This window comes from Cladophialophora yegresii (genome assembly GCF_000585515.1).
Source record: "Cladophialophora yegresii CBS 114405 chromosome Unknown aczIN-supercont1.3, whole genome shotgun sequence".
NCBI lineage: Eukaryota > Fungi > Ascomycota > Eurotiomycetes > Chaetothyriales > Herpotrichiellaceae > Cladophialophora > Cladophialophora yegresii.
The window spans coordinates 1,916,710-1,932,689 of NW_006913047.1; the positions used below are offsets into that span (position 1 = coordinate 1,916,710).

The 15,980-nt window shown below is 54.9% G+C and overlaps 8 protein-coding genes across 8 annotated transcripts; 3 read left to right on the forward strand and 5 right to left on the reverse strand.

Moving 5' to 3' along the window:
- Positions 1-209: 209 nt before the first annotated feature.
- Positions 210-1,864, reverse strand: A1O7_04406 (uncharacterized protein; the record flags this gene model as incomplete). The annotated part of the gene is made up of 2 exons (XM_007758417.1): positions 210-1,153; positions 1,225-1,864. 2 exons carry the CDS (start codon positions 1,862-1,864, stop codon positions 210-212), a joined length of 1,584 nt encoding a protein of 527 aa, XP_007756607.1.
- Positions 1,865-2,478: 614 nt separating this feature from the next.
- On the reverse strand, positions 2,479-3,390 carry A1O7_04407 (uncharacterized protein; the record flags this gene model as incomplete). The annotated part of the gene is made up of 1 exon (XM_007758418.1): positions 2,479-3,390. The coding sequence occupies one exon, from the start codon at positions 3,388-3,390 to the stop codon at positions 2,479-2,481; it is 912 nt and encodes a 303-aa protein (XP_007756608.1).
- Positions 3,391-3,976: 586 nt separating this feature from the next.
- A1O7_04408 (uncharacterized protein) lies at positions 3,977-4,645 on the reverse strand (the record flags this gene model as incomplete). Its single annotated transcript, XM_007758419.1, has 1 exon — positions 3,977-4,645. The coding sequence occupies one exon, from the start codon at positions 4,643-4,645 to the stop codon at positions 3,977-3,979; it is 669 nt and encodes a 222-aa protein (XP_007756609.1).
- A 754-nt stretch (positions 4,646-5,399) lies between these two features.
- On the reverse strand, positions 5,400-6,042 carry A1O7_04409 (uncharacterized protein; the record flags this gene model as incomplete). Its single annotated transcript, XM_007758420.1, has 3 exons — positions 5,400-5,746; positions 5,797-5,925; positions 5,976-6,042. 3 exons carry the CDS (start codon positions 6,040-6,042, stop codon positions 5,400-5,402), a joined length of 543 nt encoding a protein of 180 aa, XP_007756610.1.
- Positions 6,043-6,455: 413 nt separating this feature from the next.
- Positions 6,456-7,657, forward strand: A1O7_04410 (actin-like protein; the record flags this gene model as incomplete). Its single annotated transcript, XM_007758421.1, has 2 exons — positions 6,456-7,541; positions 7,595-7,657. 2 exons carry the CDS (start codon positions 6,456-6,458, stop codon positions 7,655-7,657), a joined length of 1,149 nt encoding a protein of 382 aa, XP_007756611.1.
- Positions 7,658-9,208: 1,551 nt separating this feature from the next.
- Positions 9,209-9,745, forward strand: A1O7_04411 (uncharacterized protein; the record flags this gene model as incomplete). The annotated part of the gene is made up of 1 exon (XM_007758422.1): positions 9,209-9,745. The coding sequence occupies one exon, from the start codon at positions 9,209-9,211 to the stop codon at positions 9,743-9,745; it is 537 nt and encodes a 178-aa protein (XP_007756612.1).
- Positions 9,746-10,161: 416 nt separating this feature from the next.
- A1O7_04412 (uncharacterized protein) lies at positions 10,162-11,877 on the reverse strand (the record flags this gene model as incomplete). Its single annotated transcript, XM_007758423.1, has 2 exons — positions 10,162-11,782; positions 11,834-11,877. The coding sequence occupies 2 exons, from the start codon at positions 11,875-11,877 to the stop codon at positions 10,162-10,164; spliced, it is 1,665 nt and encodes a 554-aa protein (XP_007756613.1).
- Positions 11,878-12,870: 993 nt separating this feature from the next.
- Positions 12,871-14,129, forward strand: A1O7_04413 (uncharacterized protein; the record flags this gene model as incomplete). The annotated part of the gene is made up of 4 exons (XM_007758424.1): positions 12,871-13,005; positions 13,075-13,345; positions 13,454-13,507; positions 13,561-14,129. The coding sequence occupies 4 exons, from the start codon at positions 12,871-12,873 to the stop codon at positions 14,127-14,129; spliced, it is 1,029 nt and encodes a 342-aa protein (XP_007756614.1).
- Positions 14,130-15,980: the final 1,851 nt, after the last annotated feature.

Genomic DNA, 15,980 nt, shown 5'->3' on the forward strand with positions numbered 1-15,980 from the left:
GAATGACTTGGGAGGGGAATGACACCGTGTTGACGGAGATGGCAATCGATAGGACTACAATTCCGCGATGGAGCTCTTCGATGGTGAAGCGACAAGATGGCGCATCAGCTGCTATGAACCACAGCGACACTCGATGGGCCTCTGAAACCCGAACGCCTGGACCTGGTATATTGAATGAGCAAAACAAACGAAACCCGGGACAACGGCCATCACATTCCTCCCAACGCCCGAGCAGCCTCCCCACCGCCACTCTGCACCATCGCCTGCTGCCCGAGGTCGGCTCTGAGCTTGCCCTTAGCAGCTCCACCTTCGCCAACACCCATCCTCCGAGCAACATATCGTTGCGACACGATGCCAATCACCAGACTAAGCGTCTCCTCGACCCACTCGCTCACCCATTCTCTGGGATCAATCCCACCGCTTGAGATAATCTCCTCGATGCTCTCCGGCAAAGTGCCCTCTCCGCCGCTCGGGTCATCAAGCCACTCGATCCACTGGCCCGGGATGGCTTGAGAGATTGCCTGGAACGCAATCCCGTGGATAGGATCATGCAGGAACACTGCAAAGACAACCTCTTCATTGTCCTTGTCATCTTGCGCCTCCTTGACCGGTCCTTCCTTCTCCGACGTCGGTGCTGCCGCAAACATGTCCTTCGGCACGGGTTGCGAGATAGCTTGGATGGCCAGGAATATCTCGCTGTCCCGGGTAGGGTTTGAGGCTGAGAGTGTTTCCGTGGCTCGCTTGGCAGCCTCTTCGACTCCACCTTTGCCGGAAAAGTATTCCTCGGCATATCCTTCTGCGGCCGCTCTCGCAAGTTTGCTGCCCTCAACGACACCCCGAACTGCATTGATACCTCTGCGCTCGCCGCTTCTCCACCACGGACCATCATGCCAAGATCCAAGAGGGCGTGAGGTCTCCGACGACCCTCGTTTCGGCCCTGCTTCGTGTCCTCTTTGGACGACCATCAAATCACCGCCTTCGACCTGCGCCATGACTCGGCTGAAGACTTGGTAGATTAGTGGATCTAGTGTCGGATAATTCGACAGGTCATGCGTGATGTGGATCTGCAGTCGTTCGTGCGAGGATATAGGCGGGGCAATCGTCTGTAGGATGTTCTGGAACGTCGGGATGGCCATGTTCTTGATCTCGCCGCCTGTACAATGCAATCAATTAGCTCCCTCCTTGCCAAGTAGCCACCCATACCCGGTGGGAATATAACCATACCAAAACCTCGTAGCACATCGACATTGCCCTTCAACTGCTCGGCCCACTTTTGCGCCTCTTCGTTCTTCTGTATCTCCTTCACTGCCGCCTGAGCCTGGCTCACCGCGGCAGTCGCGGTCGAGAGGAACCCTCCCCACCACCCTCCTCCACCTCCACCTCCACTACTCTTAGCAGCGACGGGTACAGGGGCCGGTTCAGGCTGCTGCGCCTCATGCTCGCCAGCGGACCCTTCCGTCGAAGACGACGACGTCGCGGGCGTGAAAGCCTGGTGGAACGAGCGCGTACTATCCCCCGACTTGCGCGTGCCGGTGGTCGATTTCTCCTCGCTGCTTCGTCCCGGGGGCGGCGTCGCAGTCGACGTGCGGGCGGGCGATCTACTGCCCGCGGTCGACCCCGGGGCATTCGGTCGGAGCGACGGCGTGGCGGGTCGACTCGCCGGTCGGTGGTGGGCAAGGTTCCCCAATTCGGCGAGGAGATCTTGTTCGTTCTGCGAAGTTGAGGCAGCGGACTGGCCTTGTCGCGGAGTCCGGACGGCGGAGGGTTTCGTCGAGGGACGTGTGGTGGTCGAGGCCTGCGTGCTCAGGTCGTCGAGCTGGGCCAACAGCTCGTCGTCTGTTGGGGCGGATTTCTTGGTGGCCATCGTCATTGCATTACCACAGGGGTGAAGAGGATTGGGTGATTATGTCCTGTCCTGCAGTGATGGAACGTTGCAGGGCCGTGTTCCAAGCAGATGGCCTGTTTCGAGGGGTGTGGACAATGCCGCCCCCAGGTAGGTACCAGGGGAATGACCGCATTCAGGGTTCGGCGAAACACTGGTAAGAATCACGCAGATTGTGGGTCCCTCTGAGCAACTGACTGAATGGAGCTTCAGATCAAGTCCCCTTCAGACATGAGTGTACTCTGTAATTACGCAACAGTTTTCTGCGCAGCACCAACACTTTGCTCGTAGCGAAGTTAGATGGATGTAATTCATCCTATCCTGGTTAGGTCATTTTACCGTACGAGCGTGTTGAACTATCCAGAGATTTTTTCGAGTTTGGAGAGGAGACAACCATTGTTTTACTACAACCAAAACCTCATTGGGCCGTTCGCCGAGGATCCGTACCGTTCACTAGACATATTCTACAACCTCTAGACTCCAGCATCCTCGTGAATGTGTATAAGCTGCTCCGGACGGACAATGACCTTTGCTGCCAATAGAATACACCCTGTTCAATATCCATGGGACCTTGGGCGGATGTAGAGAACCAAGCTCTACGGTATTCGACTTCCTCCAGGTTGTTCATCCATCCCGCCTACCAGACCCGCTAATTGAGTTTGGGCGGCTTCCATCTCTCTTAGCCTCGCGATTCTCTTCCTCTGCAGCTTCTCGAACCACGCCTGCTCATGCGCTCTTGCGCACCTCAACAATGCCGCAATCATAGACTGGATATCCAACTCCGGAGCCAGGGCCAATGTAATGAACTCGTCATCAGCGATTACGTCCTTGAGCACAAGCTCGTGTTCCTCGAGAGCATCCTCCGTCGTGATTTCGCCCATGAATGGCGACTCAAACATGACACCCGAGTAGATGTACGCGAGGTCGATGCTGAGAGGAGTATTGGGCATTTCGCGTTTGGCCAGGCGAACCATTGGCAGCGCAACGTAGATCCCATCTATGAGCTTCTCGTAGCTATCTGGTGGACGCATGTGCGCGTGGATGACCACTTGCTCCAATTTGGGGAACAGGTTTCCAATGATCCCGATGCTGGCAATCCAATCCACGCGGTTGTCGCCCAGGATGTGGACGCGCCATTCAAGGCGTCGGACGTCGTTCTTCATCCTGGCGAGATGCGGGACGATGGACCGCATAGGATCTCCTAGTGGTGAGCCTAGATGTAATGTGAACGATGACAACAGGATATGCTGGGCTTCATTGTAGATCTGCTTGCATGTGCGGAGAGGTCGGAAGACTTCCTGCCACGAAAGGAGATCGGACGTCGAGGTCCCCGTGGTTACATCAGTGCAGGCGATATTAGTGCATGCTCGGCAGCCACCTTGTGCGAGCTGCGGCCCCGAGCGCGATGGAATGACATGAAGGTCGGCGAAGACAAGGTGCCATATTTGGTTGCGGATTTCGCTCGGAAGCTTTAGTAGGGGTGAGTCAGACTGCGACGGTATCGTCATTTTAAAGGTTTCTGAGGATGTTTGGGATTAGTCGGCTCAGGTGTATTTGAGTGCAATATTGCAAATATTTGAAGACTAGGGAAGAGGGGCCGATAGAAGGTGGTGGGTGCTGAAAAACGACGACATCTTTCAGAGGTGAGAGTGACGGGAAGATGACAAGGATGGGATTGAAAGTCGAAGGTCAACCTGCTCGGCGAGGAAGATCTTTGATTCCACGAGAATTGGCACCGTCGTTCGCACCTTCGCGCAGTAAGCGCCGCTTCCGAGGATGGTTTCATGCACTATTGAATATAATGCGTACATCCCACTAGAGCAGTTGGTCACTACAGATGCGGCTTGTCTGGCTCGGCACTGTTTCCGGCAACTCAAGACCGTGTCGCATAGCATACCTAGGTACCTAGGGCCCGAGTCGACCACGTTGTGTTTGAAGACTGTTCCGCAAAAATACTGATATTGTCGGCTCAAGGAATGAGTAGGGACTATGTAGGAGTGGCAAGCAGTCATGTCGAAACCCATCAAGCGGGCTCTACAGCTCTCCATAGACTGAGAATCACCCACGGTCTCAGAATATCATTGCCAGCCAGCCTCAACCTCCATCACTAATCGCAGCGGCACTGCTCCCATAGTGCTCTCCGCAGTTCTCGTCATGTCCAGAATAATGTCCCTTTCCATCCTGCTGTATTGGCTTTCCGTATTCAAAGCCCCAGGTCTGTTCCACGTCGAGTTTTCGACTGGGCGGTCCTTGTCTCTCTTGACCTACATGCTCACCCTGCTCCGCACGCGCCTTCATAGCCCTCTCTCGATTAGAGCGTAGCATTCCAGCATTTGGGTCATAGCCACGTATACCATAATAGTCCTCGACTCTTTTTTCCTCAGCATGCCTCAGCGCCTTGTCCTTTTTATTTTGCCTGACTCGCTCTCTGCTTGCCCTCCTTCTCTCGTCTCGATCCCTCCCTTCTCGGTTTCTGCGTGCCTTGCGCTCCCACAATGCAGCGTCTTTCCGAGCCTTTGCCTCTTTCTTCTCTGCGCGCTTGCGATACTCAAGGTCCTTGACTGCAAGCTCCTTGATCCCCTGAGGCCGTCCCAAAGAGATGCAGTTGAAAACATTGCTCCTTCTCGGGTGGCAAACGAGGGCCGCGACGGGATCAGAGGGAGCGGACTGTGGCTTATCGTGATGCGACTCTGACAGCGCGGCAGCCCGCGCAGAACCGTTCCGCGGTCCATCTGCTCCGCTCTGAGATTCTTGAGGGGCCATGGCTTTTATACTGGGTTGTCTGTCGTGGCAGGGAGTAGGCGCTGGCGTGAGGGAGATATCGACAGGATTGAGTCGAACCTGAAGTAACGGGGTTCCCGGTTTCGGTGAACGGTCAAGACGCAATGGATGAAAAGTGCAAGGACTGAAACGATAATGATAGGGCCGATGAGATATCCCAGTAGCCGAATGAGCGTGCTAAGGTCCATAAGCGCCGTAATGATGCGGCAAACAATAAGAGCGGGGATTATTCATGACAGCAGAGGCACCTCTTCATTTGAGTCGTGGTGATTCGCAAACCGAGCATGCTTTTGCAGGCGAGGCAGCAGCGACGAGAAATGTTCACTCGTTCCGACAGCGGGTTCCGCGATCTCCATTTCAGCAATCGCGCCTGCCTTTCCCGTTCACAGCTTGCTGCTTAGTGTTTCTCTTCCTTGGCCCACTTTGGCGCGTTTGTCATCTAAATGACAAGTCCAGGCATGTGAGTCAGTCCAGAGACTTAGGAAGGACCGGTTGTTTAAAATGCCTGGTAGTGGCTGGCGATGTTTCGGCCATAAACTGCAGTAACTGCTCGAGATACTTCTCCGTGTCACTTAGGATACCGACACCTCACGGTGTAAAGGTGCTGATTCAGCGTCAAGCCGACTCTGCGCCGCACGCATTATGTCAGGTCTTCTTCTTCCTTGACGCGTGGACTCGCACCCATTCGTTTGACGCAGCCGGATCCTTGTCCAGGCTCGCGTTGTCCTAAAGGCGTCTAACGTCGGTTGTCATTCATACCTGGAGGCCCACCCATAAATCCTGGTGGTGGAGGCCCCTGCCCCTGATTCGGTCCACTGCCTGGGCCAGGGCTTGGTCCTCCCAGTGGAACTTGTGAACTCTGACCTGGTGGGGGAAAGCCGCCCGGTGCGCCAGGAGGTGGGAACTGAAAATTTGGGGGAAAGCCGCCAGGAGGAGGAAAAGGCAGACCATTCGGGAGTGTGGGAGCGCCATTAGGAGGGAACAGTGGGAAAGGCATGCCGCGACCGCCAGGAGGAGGAATTATGCCTCCGGGGCCTGGTGGGGGTGGTGCACCTGGCATGCCGAACGGGGGAGGCGGCATTCCTAGACGCAAGTGAGTAACCAGACATTGACCTCTCATGAAAGTGGCATACCTGGAAAGCCCGGCATAGGCGGGGGAAAGCCTGGCCCAGCTTGCTGGAGCATAGGGTTCGCTTGACCTTCAGCCGCGTATGAGGAAGTGATCGAGTCGATGACCGACTGCGCCTTTTCGTGGCCAATCTCTGTAGGGCGTCAGCCGTCACAAGTCCTCCATCTAACCCATCTCACGTACGTTGATAGTACTCGACCACATTCCTCAGATGATTACGGCCAGCATTATGCGCTTTGCGCACCGACATGGAGTCGTGTGTAAGGTACACATCGCAGTAGTCGCAAAAGAGTGCTGGAAAAGTTAGACAAGCTTCAGTCAGACGGAAAGTAATACTTATATTTCGGCATTGTGATATGTTGGTTTCGAACGACCGTCTCGAGAAACAACTCTGATGTGTAGATTGTAGGTCCGATGTGTTGCCAGAGTAAAGGACTAGATGTTTGCTTGCTGAGGAGCCAAAAGGCTTCGTGGAGGCGGGCGGTGAAAAGCGGCAGAATTTCCCCCAGACTCGCGTCTTGGGCTTTCGAAACGCGTCTGGTCTGAACTTTCAACGGGAATCTGCTTTCCGCACAACGGTTGATTTGCCATCATGCGGTGACAACGGCCTTTAAATCTTCGAGTTAAGCTGAGCTGATCCGACCTAACTTTCTGCCTGTCGGTATGGCGGACGGGGGCAGCCTACACAATGTGCCCCTGGTGCTAGATAACGGCAGCGGCACCATTCGAGCAGGCTTCGCAGGCACGGATCTCCCCGCCGCCTACTTTCCCTCATATGTTGGCCGACCCAAACATGTTCGCGCTCTCGCGGGTGCGTTGGAGGGCGACGTCTTTATTGGGCCCAAAGCGCAGGAACTACGAGGCCTCCTCAAAATAAGATATCCACTGGAACATGGCATCGTTACGGATTGGGACGATATGGAGAAGATATGGACGTATGTCTATGAACAGGAGCTGAAGACATTGAGCGAGGAACACCCTGTCCTGCTTACAGAGCCACCCCTGAACCCGAGACAGAACCGCGACACAGCGGCGCAGATCCTTTTCGAACAGTTCAACGTCCCTGCAATCTACATGTCAATACAAGCCGTGTTGAGTCTGTATGCAAGTGGCCGAACGACAGGCATTGTGCTTGACAGTGGAGACGGTGTCACCCACGCGGTCCCGGTTTACGAAGGGTTCGCAATCCCCAGCAGCATACGCAGGATCGATGTGGCCGGCAGGGACATCACCGAACACATGCAGCTTCTTCTGAGAAAGAATGGACATGTGTTCCATACCAGCGCGGAGAAAGAGATCGTCCGCATTATGAAAGAGAAAACAGCGTACATTGCCCTCGACCCCAGGAAAGAAGAGAAGGACTGGTCTCAGGGAATATGGAAGAACGAGAAGAGAGACGTTGAATACGTCTTGCCAGACGGTCAGAAGATCAAGATCGGAGCAGAGCGATTCCGAGCACCGGAGATAGTGTTCGAGCCCGCGCTGATCGGGCTGGAGTACGAGGGTGTCCACCAAATGGTTGTTGACGCCATCAATCGGACAGATATGGACCTTCGCAAGAACCTTTTCGGAAACGTTGTCCTCAGCGGCGGAACAACTCTGTGTAAAGGGTTCCCGGACCGACTTCTGTATGAGATGCAAAGATTGGCAGTCAAGGACATGCGCATCAAGATCTATGCACCTCCCGAGCGGAAGTACAGTACCTGGATCGGTGGTAGCATTCTCGCAGGGCTAAGCACATTCCGAAAGGTAAGCCGGACCGCCCCAGACCTGACTCCCGGCACGCACTAACAGCGAATCAGATGTGGGTCAGCATAGACGACTGGCATGAGAATCCAGACATCATCCATACCAAATTCACGTGATAGAACTTGGCCAGAACCACAGCTTTGGCACTCCGACAGCAGGGTCGTGGGCCGTAAGGCCGGGCACCTCAGCTGCACCTGATGCAGACCATGGAACGACGGACATCTGGCGGTGAAAGCCAAACATTTCAGGGACCGTCATGGAGACCAATGATGGCGACATTCACTTACCCCGGAAAAGTCAATATTGGATCTGCTGATCGATGACACTAGGAATGCCGCCCTTGGACATTGCGGGGAAGCGCCGACGATCCGGGGCAGAGAGCAGCCCGCACGTCAACAAGTCTGGAACCACTATCCGCATTGAGGAAGGACGCGACGGCACCTTGCGAGCCTGGGTCAGGTACAAACGCGGAAGGTGCATCACAGTATTAGGAACCTGTGGCGAGAACATCTCGTTCCTGCTCACGGGCCGCTCTGGGCAGCCAACACGTGTCATGTTGGCAGGGTGAGAGGTGAGACTGCAGGGACCTGCAGCAGCTTTACTGTGGTACTCGTACACAGGCACAAGCGAAGAATGGGAGTTGAAGGCTGGAGCCCAACGTGAAGAAAGGACTGGAGAAGGAAGCATTCTATTACCCCCAGGAAACCACCGTCCCCGCTCGCGAAAGCGGCCCATTACCCCATAGTTTGGCTCTGGCGGCTCGGAAGCATCGCGTGTGGCGGAGCATTTAGACCTATTCGTGGCATTCGGGCTGGGCATGACTAACGGAATGTCCAACTTGGTGAACTGACGTCGGCGCTCGCCCAATCAGCGTGATTTGCTCCCAGATCCGCCAACTTTTGGCGCTGCAGAATTTTCCATGAAAGACTTTGCCATCACTTGACTTTCTGCCCACCGCCCACGTTACCCTCGGTTTCCGCTCACCGTCACTGTGTCCTCGGCGGATTCCTAGCGGACCTCCTGGCGTGACAACCGTCCGGGGGTGTCTTGTCCAAGCGGGCTCCATGACGCCAGTGCTTTCCAATCTCCCTCCCTGGAATGTCGCCATTGTTGCGCCCATCGTGACCTGAAAATTTGCATCACATGGCGCTTTCCAGTTAACGGCAACCCCTTTACGGGCGCTTTCCAGTTAACTGCAAGGTTCGAGACGATGCTGGGTTTTCATCGTGTAATCGAGCTGCGAGGAGATGAATCTTGATGCCTTGGCTTTCGTTGCCCCGTGGCCCTCTTCGCCCCTTGCGCGTCGTCGTGGCAGCTGGCGTGAAAAGCTTTGGTGTTTCGACTTGAGAAATTTGCAAGGCCCTGTTCGTATATAAGCATTTGACTCCCAGGATTGCCATTATGGGCTTTTCTGGTTCCCCATCAGTAAGCTGTTGTAGGAACAAAGACCTCATCATCGCATAACAACACCTGGACACCACATTTGGCGCCAATCCATTTCTGGCCACACATAACAACACTCAACCAACCAATCACAAATACTACAGCAACCTACAACCAAAGCACCCTCAATACCATCGCATCTCTCGAAGTGAGCGTCTGAGTGCCTGAACCGACAAAGACTAGCTATTAAACCACATCAATAAGAAACCAACCAACCAACAGCCATGTCGACACGCTCGTACTCCATCGTCGAACCCCACCCCAATCCATCACCCTCAGCACAATACATCTCAACCGGCCGCGGAGGCGCCGGCAACGCCATCCGCACCCGGGGCGCCGACGCAACAGGCCCAGCCGCCGCAGCCGCCATTCGCGCTTCCCTAGCCACCACCAAGACCTCGCCGTCCTCCATGTCCACCCACTCATCGTCCCAGCGACAATGGTCAACCGTCGGGCGCGGTGGCGCGGGCAACGTCTTCCCGGCCTCGGAGCGCGCCATCTTCTCCTTTGACGAAGAGCTCGAGCGCCAACTACGGCGCGAGAGGGACGTCGCGCCCGTGTATCACGTCGGGCGAGGCGGGGCCGGCAACACCATGTACGGCGCTTCCGGGTCGGAGAGGAACTTGAAGGTCGAGAGGCGAATGAGCGACGACAGTGGCGCCAGCTTGGGGAGCACGAGCAGCCGGGGTAGCGAGGCCGGTGCGGACATTATCAACCGGAGCGTCAAGAAGGGGTGGAAGAAGATCACGGGCGCGTACTGATTAGCGCTTGCTCGCTGTTGTATTATCTCTGATCTTGGATGTTCAATCCTCACGAGCCCTCACTTTGGCGTGGCGTTTGGGTAGTTTATCTCGGGGAATTCAAAAAAGTTAAGCGCACGGCTTGCATGAGGAATGTTGTGGCGTTGGCGCTCAATGGTGCAGCGCATCACCAGGACAGGCATTTGGTACATTACGGATATGGAGACAATTGATGACCATTGATACTGTGTATACGTACATGCTTTTTGGGTGACGAAGTAGGTTGTCGTCTCAGTCGAGCGATGTGAGGAAATCCTCCACCAGCATTCGTATCAAATTTAATGAATGATTGAATTTTTCTTCATCTCATTCTCTACGTCCATATGAAGTGCGTGTCATGGATTGAATTTTTCTTCTTCATCCTCGTGTTCATTTGACTACGCTACTCTTCTTTCGACGCCTTGTCTACTCACAGTAAGATACTTGACGCCCTTGTAGGGCCGAACACCATCCCCCAGCCCTTTGGATTTCTTCACGTCGACGACCAGGCTGTCGACCTTGATGCCGCTTGGGATCCATCCCTTGACGTTGAACGAGACTGAAATCGACCGCGGCATGAGGGCTTTGCTTGCTTGCATTCGTTTGCCGGCACTTCCATTCGGTGATGGGTCGGGCCCGGTGCTCTGATTCGCGACAACCTCTTCGTTGTAGTAACCGGCCATTGAGTTCAACTTGCCGGCTTCAGCGGCTGGGGTTTCTTCGTCGGCCCCGTCAGCCGGGTTGAAGGGCCCGCTCACAGTGCCAGTCAGGGTTGCTGTGCCGTTAACCGACGCCCCGTCCTTGGTGGGGACTTTCCACTCGACGACCTTGTCGAATGCGTTGAACGTGGCTTCCCCTCGCGAAGCTTTCAGCTCGGTGACACTGCGGACATCGGCTGGGAACGGGATTGTAACCACCACGGCTTCGAGTGTCGGGGCACTCGAACTGCCGGTATTCGAGCCTCCGAAGGACAGGGAGGATATCGGGCCTGAGCTTGTTCGAGATGCATTCGGTTTGGTGGAAGAAACGACGCCGGGGAAGTTGTTGTTGAGGGTGAGTTTGGCCTCGAAATCACATGCTGAAGGGCCTAGTCCGCCTCGCAGATCGACGGTTGCTGGGAGGAATATCCTGTCGGTCTTGCTGGGAGGTTGGCCGGTGTCAAGGGATGTGGGCATGAGGTCGGTCTCATAGCCGGCAAGCATAAACCGGCCGTCTGGAGGCACGAACGAGAGTTCTCCAGGATGCTCTTTCCACCTCGCCAGTCGGACACAGGGGTGGAAGACTGGCAGTTGCATGGTCCGAGCGATGCCCGCCGCCTTTACGCTGCTTGTTCCCCCAGCCGCCGTCAAGACCAGCAGCAAGTCTGGGATTCCGGATATCTTTGCAGTGAAGGCTATTGAGCCATGGGATCGCGCAGATATGGGACGCCCCGACGGCGCGAAGATAACGGACAGGTTCTCGATGATATCGACGTAGAGCTCGTTCGAGGTATGTCGCACATTCGATTTGCGCCAGGGGATGGCTGGGCCTAGTGAGGTTGTAGGCGATGGACGTAGGCTGGAGGCGAAGTTGCTCGACGGTCCCAGCGCCGGCGACGCTCCAGGGAGTCCGACTTGTGTGAACAGCTTCCCCAACACTGAGGAGACTTCTACCGACTCCCGCAGTGCGTTGGGTTCAGTGTTGCATATGATGCCGCCATCGCACATTTCGGCCAGTAGTTGGGCCACTATCTCATAATTGTCCTCGATCTTGCTCGTCAGGAGGGGGCTTCCAAGAAAGTCTTCAAAGATATCGAGCACCCGATTGAGGAAATCGAGGATGGCCAGCGACTGCGCATCTTTGCTCGAGACTGCGATCAGCTGAAGGGCCGAGTGCGTAATGCAATATGCCGTCGTGGGAGGAGCGAGGTCTGAAAGCTGCGTGACGGACGGTCGAGGCACCCGTCGAGTCGCTAGGCTCGCGATGAGGGTTTGCGCAGAAGGGGGGCGGCCGGAGTAGATGTGCTCAAGGACGCAGTTACTGGAAGATGTCAGTGCCGGTGCCGCTTCTCCCAACCGGGTCAACGCCTACTTGTGATCATCGAAGATGTACAGTGCGTCAAGAGTGACGCTCATGGTGGGAGGAAGAATAGTGGAACAGAAGCCATGAATCGTGGCGGCGTCGTCGTCGAGGGGCGTGGCACTAGTTCAGCGACGCCGCAGACATTGTCCGTTTCAAGCATCCGTTCGTTAGTCAAATCGCAGCCGACACAACGCCTTCGTTAATTGTGTCTCCTTCTCGTGTTCCTTGCATTCGCTATCGGGACGCTGCCGTCCTTGTTGTCAGCCACGTTCGGATCCAATAAGATAATTGGGCAAAAGCTGAAGCTCGTCCCGTGTCTACGATGGACTACTGGCAGTACTTTCGAAGCAAGCAGACCTCTTCAACGATAGAATCCTAGACGACAACCAAGTAACAGGCTCTTTCGGCACCGTGTACACCCATAATGCCCTACACTCCGATCGTTCGTTCCGTCCGGCTCCATGATGACTACTGACAGGGACCGCGTACTAGAATCTCTTGAGCGATAATGGGACTTTGTTGCCTTCGTTCCGCAAAGTTGGTAGGCCGTTAGCCGCTGTGTAGAACTGGGTTTGTCTACTGAGATAATGCAGTCCCCATTGGCCAGTCGACGCCCTGTACCGCCAGGAATTTTATTAGGTGCCAGCATGTAGGCCATCCCACCGACCATGGAGGAGAGGAGCTGAATAGTTCAGTCGGCCACATCTACTCCTACCATTGACGGTCAAGAGCGAAGGAACTTGTACCAGTCTTGATTCGGTGCTTGGAAGCAGTGGCGGTGACCGCTCGAGCCGGCCATACTGTGTACGCATTTCCTAATGCTGACCCGAACTTGTGTACGAGATAATACTGTCGGGAGCCATGGCCCCAATATGAGTAACGGAATATTATTCAACCGGGAATGCGAGCACATGGTGTTCGTCCACGAATATACATGAACTGGAAGTCCACACCGCTCAGCCTCTGCTGCCTTTCTCGCTCAGCGGCTTCAAGAGACCAAACCTGCAGATTGCCACCTCAGCAGCTGCTCGACTTTACAGTTCAATATGGGTGTCAAGACACTTTTTCCACCATCCACAGTCAAACCTCAGTCACAATACTCCATAGCAGCCAACATCGCCAATGAAAGGACCGGTGCAAAGAAAACCGGGTTCGGCCACCTCAATGGAGGTGATATTGCAGTACGTTGAGACCTACCCTGTACCGGATACTCACACCAGATCGGACGCTTACCCCTTAGCAATGGCCAGATCCTGAGAGACAGTTTCTCAGTATCAACGTGGCTGCTCCTAGGCGGCGCTCTTCAGGTCCTGCTGTCTTTCCTCTTTCCACGCTCGTATCTGGCCATTCCCATCGTTGGCATCCTCGGCTGGAGGATCGCCGATGCCTATCTGATGCATTTTGGAATCAAAAAGAACGTCTGGGCCGAGGGTGTCATTAAGGGCAAATGGAGCGTCGGATACCCCTCCGACGGCGAAACCGAAATCGTCCACGGGAAACCAGGCGACAATGGTCCTGGAGGTGAGTCATGATTCTTATCAGAAGATTCTGGATATCCGTTCCCTTTCTGTTTCCCCCTCCTTGGGACTCAGGGTTGCATCCATCGTGGAACTTACTCACGCCACCTAGCTGTAATGATTCTTGGAGCTAAGAGCAATTCACCCCTGGGCATGTTCGCTGATGGTAAGCCAACACCCCCACGTCCTTGTTCGAACGAAGTCTCACTGTCCATACAGGTTACAAAGGAGTCGGTGTTCGTTTCCACGATATGCTCGTGCAGTTGGAAGACAAGGCAGAGGAAAGTGGCTGTAAGCGCTCTAAGAAAGTGATGAATCCATACCATCAGACTGACCTTCCGTTAGTCATGGGAATGTCCACCTGGGTCTCTGCGGGAGAGAGGCCTACAAACAACGAATTTGCCACAATCTCATATTGGCGATCAGTCGAGGATATCCACAACTTTGGACTATCTCCGATCCACCGCGAAGCCTGGAACTGGTGGAACGAAACGATCTCGAAGCACAAGCATGTTGGCATCATGCATGAGATTTTTGCTCTGCCGGAACGTCAAGGCTGGGAGGGCATTTACGTCAACTACCAGCCTACCGGCCTTGGAATGACCACCAAGGCTGTAGAGTCACCTGAGAAGGGAGGTCAGAAGCTGTGGATTAACCCCATCGTGGATGCCAGCCGTGGTGTATACCGAACAAGCCATGGACGGATGAACAGGGGAGATCCCGAGGGCAAGAGCAATGACAGCGTCATCGCCAAACATCCTTACACCTCGGCGGTCCTGATGCAGTAGGCGAACCATCCTGGAAGTCCTACCCTCGTCGTTGTCATCTTACTCCACATCAAGATACTTACCAATCTTGACGACAATCGAAGATTCCAGCGTCGTTTTCAACTGGGCATCTATAGCTTCATGAAGAGTCACGCTCTATTATGTCCTCACGGTCTTGGTCCTCAGCACTGCCTTCTACCGGTTCGAAATCTCAAATCCCCAACTGGATGATACATTCATGCTGCTAGATACATCCCCCGAAAGTCACCACCTTACCACTCGCAGTCAATACAGCCTTGATCTATTCACCAACCCATCAACCACAGCCGGTTCTGCTCCAGCAGTACCACGCTGGAAATCCGCCGCTTTCCTCTCAAGAGTCCCCACTCCAACCAACAACCACTCACCCCTCCACCCGTCTCTGACCTGTACACCTCGCTGCTCCAACTCCACATTGTCTTCAAACCCGCCTTCCCGCCCACAATGCCTGGCCCGCGATCGCCACGAAAACAGCCGCCCCTCCACCAATACACAACTCGCCCAGCGCCGAGATCGGGTTGCCCTCGACCCAACAAACAGCCACGCTAGCAAGGTCGACGAGATCGCAGATCAACCCCAACCACAACGCCGAGCGGAGATTCGAAGTCGCAGTCGCGGTCGCAGTCGCCTCAGGCTCACTCGGCCTAGCAAAACCGGGAACACCTGTTGCCACACCACCGGCTGCTACTGCTCCTCCAACTTCACTTGTGCCCCCCACTCCTGCAGGCTTTCTCAACAACGACTCCCTGACCGGTTGTCCTTCTGCCGTGGTTTGCATCACGCGCTTCTCGACGTCCGCGACCCTCCTCCACAAGTATGCGCCCAGCACAAAGTCCCGGACCCCGACCATCCGGCCGAACAGCGCGGATTCACCACCAGCGGCAAGCGGCACGCCCCATATCGCTCCTGCTTGTCTTGGGACTAGGAGGCAGGATGCCCCGACGGCCATGCGTAGCGCGGACAGGGTCTTTAAGCTGAGATTGGACATGGTCAATGACGACGGCGACGGCGACGACAAGAATACCGCAGAGGCGTCAAGACGTGATGGGCAGGGAGAGGATCCGAAGAGGGTATTACCCGCTATTGGGGGCTGTATGGTCAGATTGATGCCACGGTACCAGTCCCAGTACAGACAGGTTGTCGGTCGCTCGCTTCTCGCCACGCAAAGGTTACTTTGGAGAGAATGCAAGATTCAACGAGTTTTGGAGTCTTGCGGATTTGGCAAGCTGCTAATCAGAAGTGCTTCTCTCAAGTAGCGTAGTGTACGGTATTCAGGTCTCTCGGTTTTCCACCAGAAGGCATGGACAGTCCGGAAGTTATGCACGTCCACAGGAATATACGGAGTATAACTACCACGGATATATGTGCCTGGCAGCTGGCAGCCCAGTGCGTTATGTAGTGCTCTCTGCGTAGAGCTTCCGCCGCAATCCGCCATGTGATGTTGTCCAACATGGTCGTCAAACTTCGCGTCTGGCACGGCAGCATAACGTAAGGCTTGCATTGCGTTACGCTGTTTTGCGCTGGTTTCCATCATGTACTGTACACGTGCAGGCTTTTTAAGCGGGGAAGTCAGGCGGCTCTGGAAAGGCGAAGTAAATGTCATGTCGTTATCGCTGAGTGTAAATTAATCCATCACAGACTACCAACTTGAAGGTAAGGCGGTCATTGCTCGAGAGGTGAGGTGGTCGGGGCATGTCCGCCATTTGAGGACCGTCGTCGCCTCTTCAAGACGGAGTCTCACGCATATTGCAGTCACTTTCCATCAGAGGGACTATCATTAGCAGTACCAATACTCTGTGTTCGTTCATGTCCGGGCTCATTCTCCCCTGGTCT